General features: G+C 41.6%; 1 protein-coding gene, 1 long non-coding RNA gene and 7 other non-coding genes across 9 annotated transcripts; 2 read left to right on the top strand and 7 right to left on the bottom strand.

Annotated features, from left to right (window-relative positions):
- The first annotated feature begins 138 nt into the window (after window positions 1–138).
- Window positions 139–2,569, top strand: LOC118110016. Its single transcript, XR_004696887.2, has 3 exons — window positions 139–219; window positions 2,198–2,263; window positions 2,521–2,569. It is a non-coding gene; the product is annotated as an uncharacterized LOC118110016 (long non-coding RNA).
- trnap-agg lies at window positions 813–884 on the bottom strand. The gene has a single exon. It is a non-coding gene; the product is annotated as a tRNA-Pro (tRNA).
- On the bottom strand, window positions 1,697–1,768 carry trnap-agg. The gene has a single exon. It is a non-coding gene; the product is annotated as a tRNA-Pro (tRNA).
- Window positions 2,570–2,764: 195 nt separating the features above from the next.
- trnap-agg lies at window positions 2,765–2,836 on the bottom strand. The gene has a single exon. It is a non-coding gene; the product is annotated as a tRNA-Pro (tRNA).
- A 1,058-nt stretch (window positions 2,837–3,894) lies between these two features.
- On the bottom strand, window positions 3,895–3,966 carry trnap-agg. Its single transcript has one exon. It is a non-coding gene; the product is annotated as a tRNA-Pro (tRNA).
- Window positions 3,967–4,577: 611 nt separating this feature from the next.
- Window positions 4,578–4,649, bottom strand: trnap-ugg. Its single transcript has one exon. It is a non-coding gene; the product is annotated as a tRNA-Pro (tRNA).
- Window positions 4,650–5,598: 949 nt separating this feature from the next.
- Window positions 5,599–5,670, bottom strand: trnap-agg. Its single transcript has one exon. It is a non-coding gene; the product is annotated as a tRNA-Pro (tRNA).
- A 1,144-nt stretch (window positions 5,671–6,814) lies between these two features.
- On the bottom strand, window positions 6,815–6,886 carry trnap-ugg. Its single transcript has one exon. It is a non-coding gene; the product is annotated as a tRNA-Pro (tRNA).
- A 90-nt stretch (window positions 6,887–6,976) lies between these two features.
- setd6 (SET domain containing 6, protein lysine methyltransferase) lies at window positions 6,977–10,084 on the top strand. The gene is made up of 9 exons (XM_035156078.2): window positions 6,977–7,124; window positions 7,994–8,074; window positions 8,191–8,335; window positions 8,414–8,555; window positions 8,643–8,837; window positions 8,926–9,073; window positions 9,174–9,354; window positions 9,436–9,572; window positions 9,659–10,084. Exons 1-9 carry the CDS (start codon window positions 7,098–7,100, stop codon window positions 9,995–9,997), a joined length of 1,395 nt encoding a protein of 464 aa, XP_035011969.1. The 5' UTR covers window positions 6,977–7,097; the 3' UTR covers window positions 9,998–10,084.
- Window positions 10,085–10,841: the final 757 nt, after the last annotated feature.

Consider the following 10,841-nt stretch of genomic DNA (forward strand, 5'->3'; position numbering starts at 1 on the left):
TAAAATACTGCAAACTGGTGATGTGGTGTCTTGGGTCCCCTCATCTCATCTATTTGAACACCATCGATGTGATTGTTGTCACATTTGCTGTCTGCATAATGTTTAAAAATTTATGTCAATATTCTTTTCTGGTTTGTCACAGATTGGGCGTCTCAGGAAGGTTCAGTACAACCGAGGCCTGAACATGCGTATGATCCATTTGAAGCAGCCTAAATAAAGGTAAAGGAGAATAACTCTCATCTCTTTTACATCCTTTGTATCCATCTGTCATGTTTGTTTCCCAACTCCCTGGGTCTTTTAGTTTGACTCACCATCCTCTTGGTGTTCACTTATTGTATCAGTGTGAACATATGTTTTGAGATTTCAGCCTTGCATTCTTCATTTACCTTAGACATGAACTTAATCCTAACTTAAAGAATAAAGTAATAAGTAATAAATTGATGTGAACTGGTGATGTGGCGTCTTCAGGCCTCTCATCTCGTCTATTTGAACAAAACCATCAGTGTGATTATTGTCACATTGGCTGTGATGTAGTGAGAGTGACAAGATGTTTTCTTCTGTCCTGGCAGGATGAGATAAAGATCTTAATACTGATTCAACACTTAATTCAATGTAAGAATCTGGAGTTATCTGAGTGTCTGAACTTCTCAGGTGTGATCAGTCTTTTCCTGTTTGCATGTATCAGAACTGTTTAACTCAGTGATGTGCAGCTTTTTTATAACTTGACAAACATCAGCTGAAGCTTCGTGTTTCTCCTCATGTCTTTAATATTAAGTTTATTAGTTGTGTGAGACCCTCAGAGGTCAAAAGAAGGGCTCGTCCGGGATTTGAACCCGGGACCTCTCGCACCCTAAGCGAGAATCATACCCCTAGACCAACGAGCCATGCACAGCTGTACACATCTATCATTATTCCCACCCAGACTTGTAACTGAGGTCTTCAAACTGGTGATGTGGCAGCTTGGGGTTCCAGATTTCATCTGGTCCAACAGCTCCCTCTAGTGGTCACTTTATTTTGTTCTTTGTGCATGACAGACATGACCCAGACCTGATCATCCTTCAAACTAAGTTCAATAATGTTTTCCATAGACATAATTCTTTTAGATTTCTGTGACCAGTAAACTTGTGGTTTACTGCTCAGACCTGCTGCCTTGTTTCCAATTTGTGTTACGATTGTGACGGCAACACAATTCATACAACAATAAGAAGTGACAATAACGTTTAAGACACATCATAAACACTTCAGGGTTTCATACAGAATTATTAAACCTTTTCACAAGACAACAGCTTCACACATCAGTCTTTGCGACTTTCATTAACTTAGACATTAACTTAATCTTAACTCTACTAACATCTGTAATAAAATGCTGCAGACTGGTGATGTGGCATCTTAGGTCCCCTCATCTCATCTATTTGAACAACACAATGAACAATGTATGTCTACATCTATAGTGGCAAGATGTTTTCTTCTGTCCTGGCAGAACTAGATACAAATCTTAATAACTGATTTGACACTTAAGTGTCTGAACTTCTCAGGTGTGATCAGTCTTTTCCTGTTTGCATGTATCAGAACTGTTTAACTCAGTGATGTGCAGCTTTTTCACAACTTGACAAACATCAGCTGAAGCTTCATGTTTCTCCTCATGTCTTTTATATTAAGTTTATTATTTTTGTGAGACCCTCAGAGGTCAAAAGAAGGGCTCGTCCGGGATTTGAACCCGGGACCTCTCGCACCCTAAGCGAGAATCATACCCCTAGACCAACGAGCCATGCATAGCTGTACAGGTCTGTGCTTTTTCTCGTCCCAGACATGTAATTGAACTCTCTCAGTGAAGATGTGGCAGTCTGGGTTTCCACATTTTATCTGATCCAACAGCACCCTCTAGTGGTCTCTTTATGTTTCACCTTGTGCATGACAGACATGACCCAGACCTGTTCATGCTTAAAATTAAGTTTAATAATAATAGATTCATAGATTATAGATACATAGATAAATTAAAACATTGTTACATTTGAGAAGGAGTCACTGTTGTCCAGACTTTACTTTTCTGTTCAGACCTTGTTTCCTGATGTGGTTTTGATTGTGACAGCAAGAAATTTGAAAACAACATTAAGTTGACATGCCGATCATTTGTAGATGTGCTTTTTTAAAATTTATATAAAAATAATAATTTTGTTTTCAATCTTTTTTGTTGTAGGCGAGCGAATGGGACGTCTCAGGAAGGTTCAGTACAAACGAGGCCTGAACGTTTATTTGAATAAAGGTTCGTACACACAGGAGAATAACTCTCATGCATCTGCTGTGTTCTTGTAAAAGTCACATTTGTTTCTCATCTCCCTGTTTTTTATAATTTTATCTTCATCCTCTTTCTTTCCTGCCTGTGTTCTTTTATAATCTCTGTGTGAACATGTGTTTCAATCTGCAGCCTCTCGTCTATTTGAACAAAACCATCAGTGTGATTGTTGTCACATTGTCTGTGATGTAGTAAGAGTGACAAGATGTTTTCTTCTGTCCTGGCAGGACGAGATAAAAATCTTAATAACTGTATTGACTCCTGATTGAATGTAAGAATCTGCATTTATCTGAGTGTCTGAACTTCTCAGGTGTGATCAGTCTTTTCCTGTTTGCATGTATCAGAACTGTTTAACTCAGTGATTTGCAGCTTTTTTATAACTTGACAAACATCAGCTGAAGCTCCGTGTTTCTCCTCATGTCTTTAATATTAAGTTTATCAGTTGTGTGAGACCCTCAGAGGTCAAAAGAAGGGCTCGTCCGGGATTTGAACCCGGGACCTCTCGCACCCTAAGCGAGAATCATACCCCTAGACCAACGAGCCAATGCACAGATGTTCATATCTGTGTGTTTTCACGTTCCAGACATGTAATTGAACTTTTCAAAGTGGGACTGTGGCAGTCTGGGTTTCCACATTTCACCTGGTCCAGCAGCACCCTCTAGTGGTCTCATTATTTTATTCATTGTGCTTGACAGACAGGACCCAGACCTGTTCATCCTTAAAACTACGTTTGACAATGTTATCCATAGACACAGATTAATAAAAACATTGTTACATTTGAGAAGGAGTCACTGTTGTCCAGACTGTAGTTTTCTGTTCAGACCTTGTTTCCTGATGTTGTTATGATTATGATAACAAGAAGTTTCAAAACAACAATAAGAGCTGATAATAAAGTTTAAGGTTCACCAGGCTGCTGATGAGACTTTCACTCTACAAGGTTGTTGGCATCACAATCAAAACACGTGGTCCAACACTTTCATTCAGGTTCATTAAACCTTTTGACAAGACGACACCATCACACATGAGTCTGTTGAATCATTCTTACTGTACGAACTTAACGTGGACAATTGTATATGTACGTCTTTAAAAGATCAGTTATTGATCCACACATGCAGTCACTCACCTGATTGATTTATCAGTTCAGTTTGTTGTGTTGAAATGCCAATCATTTGTACTTGTGCGTTTTTCAAATGAATGTAAAAATTCTTGTTTTTTCTTTTGTTTTCAATCTTTGTTGTTGTAGGTGAGTGAATGGGACGTCTCAGGAAGGTTCAGTACAAACGAGGCCTGAACATTTATTTGAATAAAGGTTCGTACACACAGGAGAATAACTCTCATGCATCTGCTGTGTTCAAGTGGCAAGATGTTTTCTTCTGTCCTGGCAGAACTAGATATAAATCTTAATAACTGATTTGACACTTAAGTGTCTGAACTTCTCAGGTGTGATCAGTCTTTTCCTGTTTGCATGTATCAGAGCTGTTTAACTCAGTGATGTGCAGCTTTTCTGCAACTTGACCAACATCAGCTGAAGCCTCTTGTTTCTCCTCATGTCTTTTATATTACGTTTGTCATTTGTGTGAGACCCTCAGAGGTCAAAAGAAGGGCTCGTCCGGGATTTGAACCCGGGACCTCTCGCACCCTAAGCGAGAATCATACCCCTAGACCAACGAGCCAATGCACAGATAAACACATCTGTGTGTTTTCTCGTCCCAGACATGTAATTGAACTCTCTCAGTGAAGATGTGGCAGTCTGGGTTTCCACATTTTATCTGGTCCAGCAGCACCCTCTAGTGGTCTCATAATGTTTCACCTTGTGCATGACAGACATGACCCAGACCTGTTCATGCTTAAAATGAAATTTAATAATAATAGATTCATAGATTATAGATACATAGATAGGCGAGCGAATGGGACGTCTCAGGAAGGTTCAGTACAAAAGGAGCCCGGACATTTATTTGAATAAAGGTTCGTACACACAGGAGAATAACTCTCATGCATCTGCTGTGTTCTTGGAAAAGTCACATTTGTTTCTCAACTCCCTGTTTTTTAATTTTATCTTCATCCTCTTTCTTTCCTGATTGAATGTGAGGATCTGCATTTATCTGAGTGTCTGAACTTCTCAGGTGTGATCAGTCTTTTCCTGTTTGCATGTATCAGAACTGTTTAACTCAGTGATGTGCAGCTTTTTCACAACTTGACAAACATCAGCTGAAGCTTCGTGTTTCTCCTCATGTCTTTAATATTAAGTTTATTAGTTGTGTGAGACCCTCAGAGGTCAAAAGAAGGGCTCGTCCGGGATTTGAACCCGGGACCTCTCGCACCCAAAGCGAGAATCATACCCCTAGACCAACGAGCCAGTGCACAAGTGTCCACATCTGTCATTGTTGTAGAACCTGTAACTGCACTCTTCAAACTGGTGATGTGGCAGCTTGGGTTTCCACATTTCATCTGGTCCAACAGCTCCCTCTAGTGGTCTCATTATAATGTTCTTCGTGCATGACAGACAGGACCCAGACCTGTTCATGCTTCAAACTAAGTTTGGTTTTCTGCTCAGACCTGCGGCCTTGTTTCCAAATTCATGTTACGATTGTGACGACAACACAATTCATACAACAATAAGAAGTGACAATAATGTTTAAGATACATCACAAACACTCCAGGTTTCATACAGAATTATTAAACCTTTTCACAAGACAACAGCTTCACACATCAGTCTTTACTATGTATCAGTTATCGATCAACACATAGAGTCACTGACAGATTGATCATTTCAGTTCTCGAATTCTCAAATACAGTTAACCTCCCCCCGACCACCTCTAAAGGGATAAGTGGTAAAATGGCTTTAACCAGCGAGTAACATGTTAAAGAAAGTAACTGAGAATAGAGAGGGGAATTCTCAGCTGTGACTAAAAGGTGACCTGTAAAGTAAAATCTGATTATATTATGTTTTTTGTTTGATTCACAATCCTCTTGGTGTTCATTTATTGTATCAGTGTGAACAGATGTATTCACCTTAGACATTAACTTTAGTGGTTTGACTTCTGTGACTAATAATCCAAAGATCCAAAAAGTGTTCATACTTCAGAAAATGTCTGATAGAGAAAGTTATTGTCAGTAATGGTAGAATATGTGAGTAGACATATTGTATATCGAGCAGTGTTGTTGTGATCATAGTCCACGATGGTTAACTCAGTGATGTGCAGCTTTTTCACAACTTGACCAACATCAGCTGAAGCCTCTTGTTTCTCCTCATGTCTTTTATATTAAGTTTATTAGTTGTGTGAGACCCTCAGAGGTCAAAAGAAGGGCTCGTCCGGGATTTGAACCCGGGACCTCTCGCACCCTAAGCGAGAATCATACCCCTAGACCAACGAGCCAGTGCACAGCTGTGCAGATCTGTGTTTTTTCAGGACCCAGACATGTAATTGGACTCTTTTAGTGAAGATGTGGCAGTGTGGGTTTCCACATTTCATCTGGTCCAACAGCACCCTCTAGTGGTGTCATTAATTTGTTCACTGTGCATGACAGACATGATCCAGACCTGTAAACATCTTTAATACCCAGTTTAATGCTGATAACAATAAGCATAGATGAATTAACACTTCAACAATTATAAACCTTGAATAAAATAAACTGGTTGTGTTCAGCTTTTGTTTATTTTCACCTGTTGAATTGATCAGATTGATTGTAACTCGGATGTGATGGTGTTGATCTGTCATATTTACTCTGTATCTGAAGTATAGGATCTTCTGACAATATTTTATTTTATTGAGCATGAGCGGATTTATTTATTATTATGAGTGTGAAAGTAAAGTCCCCTGAAAAACCAATAGAACAGAAAGGTAGATTCCTGTGTTGTTCGTTGTTCACTAAAGACGTCTGGGTTCAGAAATTCAGCTTTTTATTCCATAATGTTTACATCTACATGTGTCAAACAGCTTTGGGGCAAAGCAAATTTTTTTTTGTTTGAATCCACTTATTTTTCAAGCGAAAATATTGTTGAGATATGAAAAAGCTTTGATTTCACCTGTGAAAACGTTTTTGGGTTGGATCAAACTCCGACCGCACATCAGACAAGCTTCTGTTGATAGTTTGAAGAAACAACTCAAGACCTTTTCCTATGATCTTGCTTTTCATTTTATAAACACTTTTAAACACCATTGTCTTTATTTTATATTTTGTATACCTTTTTTTGGTTTTATGCTTTTATCCTAAGTCGTTGTTTCATTGCTAACGTGTTCTTACTGATCCATCATATTTCATGTCTTTGATTTGATTGTAAATCACTTTCAGCTGCATTTCACGTATGAAAGGTGCTCCATAAATAAAATGTATTATTATTATTCTATTATAAATAAAGTTGGTTTAAAAAGGAAAACATTGAGCATAAGTGTAGTAGAACACAACGTGGTTTTACAGCTGCTCCTTCACGTCATTCGCAGAGCTTGTGGTGACGATCCGGAGATCGGAACTGAAAGGTCATATGTTCGAATCCCTGTGACCCCCCTGGAGGGAAAAGAAGGGCTCGTCCGGGATTTGAACCCGGGACCTCTCGCACCCAAAGCGAGAATCATACCCCTAGACCAACGAGCCGCGGTGCTTGGTGAAATCTGTCAGTGGATATGAACGCACAACAACCTGTCGGACAGGTGAGCGGCAGAAAGTGATCAGAGGGAGGCGCGTCACGCAGGCGCACATCGCGTTTGTCCCTGACCGCTTGCCGTAGTTAGCTGTTGTTAGCATCGAGCTAGTTCAACCTGTAGCAGAACTCGTACCGTCCACGTGTTGACGTTACATTTTCAAAATGGCAACAGAAGCGAAACGATTCAAGGTTAAAACTTTCATTACTTTGAATATAAGAACACGCTAGCGACGCTGCACACACGCGCAGCTGTGTGTTAGCTGCTCATGCTAACAGCTACTTACACACGCTCTGCTGTGTGTTATTAGCTGCGTATGCTAACGGCTACACACACACACACACACACACGGCTCAGCTGTGTGTTATTAGCTGTGCATGCTAACTGCTACTTGCACACACTCCGCTGTGTATTATTAGCTGTGCATGCTAACTGCTACTTGCACAAACTCAGCTGTGCGTTATTAGCTGCGTATGCTAACGGCTACACACACACACACACGGCTCAGCTGTGCTTTATTAGCTGCGCATACTAACAGCTACACACGCTCAGTTGTGTATTATTAGCCGTGCATGCTAACAGCTACTTGCACAAACTCAGCTGTGTGTTATTAGCCGTGCATGCTAACAGCTATTGTGCTGTAAATTACCACGTGGGCTACCAAACAAGTTAGCAAACTATTCATCAGTGCAGCACTGTGCTTGTGCAGCAGCTGAGAAAACTACATCACGTTAATCATATAATGAATTCATCTTCTCATATCGTCATTTAAAGCTTCCTCACAGTGGAATAAACCATCTTTTATTCATCTTACAACATCCTGCTTCTTACTAATAACTTCTGACTTCTATTCTGTGTCTTGCATGTTTTGTGTTAAAGCACGTGTGTAAAACTTAACACGGATGTGACTGAGTGTGGTAGAGCTTCTGTTTGAATATGTTTATGTCTTATAAACGAGATGAGATTGATCTTAAGTGGTTTGTCCTTTAATTAAACGTAATATAAACTTTATATAATTGTTAAAGCACAAGTAGTTTAACCCTGTGTGTGTTGTTGACAGGTGGATGAAGCCTCAGAGCTCGGTCCCCTGCAGAACTTTCTACAGTGGTGCAACACGGTCAACCTGGTGCTCAGTGAGAAGGTAAGTCAGGTCCTGTCAGACAGGAAGTCTCTGGTCAGATGGTTCATTATCTGTAGTTTGATTGGTCCAGAACTTGAGGATGGATGTCCCCTCCCCCCCTCTCTCTCTCTCTGCAGGTGTACGTGAGTAAAGAGGGGACAGTTGCAGAGTATGGGATGCTGGCTAAGGAAGACATAGAAGAGGGGGAACTTTTATTCACCATCCCCAGATCAGCTCTTCTCCACCAGGGAACCACCAAGGTCTCTGCTCTGCTGGAGAAAGGTAACTGTTCAAATTACAAATAAGTTATAGACTGATGTTCCCTCTGTCTGTAACATCTGCTTCTCCTCTCCTTTCCAGAGAAGTTGTCTCTGGAGAGCTCTTCAGGCTGGGTTCCCCTGCTGCTGTCTCTGCTGTACGAGTACACGTCCTCACGGTCCCAGTGGAGACCCTACCTCTCTCTGTGGACGGACTTCAAGACACTGGACCACCCCATGTTCTGGTAGGAAACCGTTTCCCTGAGTTGTTTACGTCAGAGCGTTACATGTTTCTGTGGATGAAGTGTGACATGCATCTTTCACCTGTTCAGGTCTAAAGTGGAGCGAGGACGAATCCTGAAGGGGACCGGTGTCCCCGAGGCTGTGGACACAGACCTGACGAACATCTGCAGCGAATACACAGACGTGGTCCTGCCTTTCATCGCCAAGCATCCTGACCTCTGGAACCCCGGCACACACACACTGGAGCTGTACACACAGCTGGTGGCCTTTGTCATGGCGTACAGGTCAGTGAGCATGAGAAGCACACACACACACACTCATGTGAAAATCCTATCTGCACTGTGTTTATGTTCTTCCTATTTCTCTCTGTAGTTTCCAAGAGCCTCAGGACGACGAGGAGGTGGGTGCTGAAGAGGAGGATGAAGAAGAGGAGAAGGCCCCCAACCCACCGATGATGGTTCCCATGGCTGACATGTTAAACCATGTGTCGAATCATAACGCCAATCTGGAGTTCACACCGGTGAGCTCCCAGTTTAATATTGAGGGACTCGTTTTGATTTGATAGTTTATTGTTTAGTCAGTTTCTCATACAACCAACAACCTTGTTTTCATTTTCTCAGGACACTCTGAAAATGGTTTGCGTTCGCCCCATTCACAAAGGTGAGGAGGTGTTCAACACCTACGGGCAAATGGCCAACTGGCAGCTGCTGCACATGTACGGCTTCACAGAACCGTATCCAAGCAACAGCAACGACACAGCCGACATCCCCTTCAACAACCTCTACAAAGCGGCCACACGAGGTGAGAGTAGTGACCACAGAGTCCACGTGAGAGACGAAGAAGTGTAGAACCCTCAGTGATCTCATGCTCTTCTCCTCGCAGGGATTCAGTCTGATCCTGATCTGCAGCTGATGGAGGAGATGTGGGACCTGTTGAGTCAGATGATGCAGGAGAAGGCAGCGTTTGTCTTTGGTAAACACGGCTGCCTCACGGACACAGAGCTGCACACGGCACTCAGGGTGAGAGAGAAACCACAGCAGGGCTTTGATTATAAACTGCACAAAACCTCAAGGAACTCTATTTGATGGATTTCTGTTGTCTTCAGGTGCTGGGCATGTCGAGGGAAGAGTTCTCCGATTTCAAAGAAAACGAAGGGTGGGAGGAAGACGACGAGGAAGAGGAGAAGATTACCCTGGCTTTCTCTAACGAGGGCCTCCCAGAGTTGAAGTCTTCGTGGAAGTGGCTGATCCACGAAGCCGCCCGTCTCACTCTGGGCTCGTACGGAGACGCTGTGGCTGAGGGAAGAGCCTCGGTCAGCGAGCGGATGCTGATTGAGGACAAGGCAGCGCTCGGTGGACTGAACAGCCGGCAGCAGAACGCACTGCAGGTACGATACGGACAGAAGAGCATCCTGAACAAAGTGATGGAGCTCACCCAGTCATGAGTTCACAGACTCAAGCTTTTTTTTTATCTCAACGCAAACTACAAGTACCTGTGAAAACATGTCAATAAATTCTTTTTTTCAAGAAAAGGTTTGTTTTGTACTTCTTACGACACATTTACAGTGTTTAGCTTTTGATATCTTCACATAAACAGGTATAATTTTGGTAAAGATGTCTAATTTGCAGTAGTTTGCAGTCACCTTCGCACTAAATAAGAAAATGATTTATTAGTAAGGATCAAACCACAGACATGGCCCCTTTGGTTTTGAGGTTTCTAATAAAATTTCATCAAAATAAACATAAGAAATAAACATTCAGTTTTCTGGCTCAACGTTGAGTCTTCAGACGGTGACAAGCTACAAAAATTAAATCCCTTTAAAATCAACTCGGCCTGAGACAGAACAGCCCGTTTTCACCCGGAACTCAAGATTTTCCAAATTTGCTGTCGACAAACACTTACAAAAAATACTTTTACACATTAATATAAACTGTTTCCCAAAGTGAAAGTTAACCAATGCAGATATATACGGTGACAGTGGAAAACCTTCAGCTTCAGATGTTTGTTCTAACCATAGTCTGTGAATAAAGATGGACAACATGTCTCCACTTCCTCCCACTGTACAAAATAAAGCCAACATCCTGGAAACTGATTCCATCATCTTGCAGTCTTAACATCATTTGGAGCCAGAGTCTGTGCAGTGGTGATTGTGGAGGAGCTGCAGTAATTAGGTCCAACCAATACATGAGCTCGACCAATCACGAGTCAGTGTCGGCTGTTAATCAAATAACAAAGATCAAGTAAATCTGAAACATGAACATTTAAACAAAGTGTGATAAAAGCATCTA

The sequence above is a fragment of the Hippoglossus stenolepis genome, chromosome 5 (genome assembly GCF_022539355.2).
Source record: "Hippoglossus stenolepis isolate QCI-W04-F060 chromosome 5, HSTE1.2, whole genome shotgun sequence".
NCBI classification, from domain to species: domain Eukaryota; kingdom Metazoa; phylum Chordata; class Actinopteri; order Pleuronectiformes; family Pleuronectidae; genus Hippoglossus; species Hippoglossus stenolepis.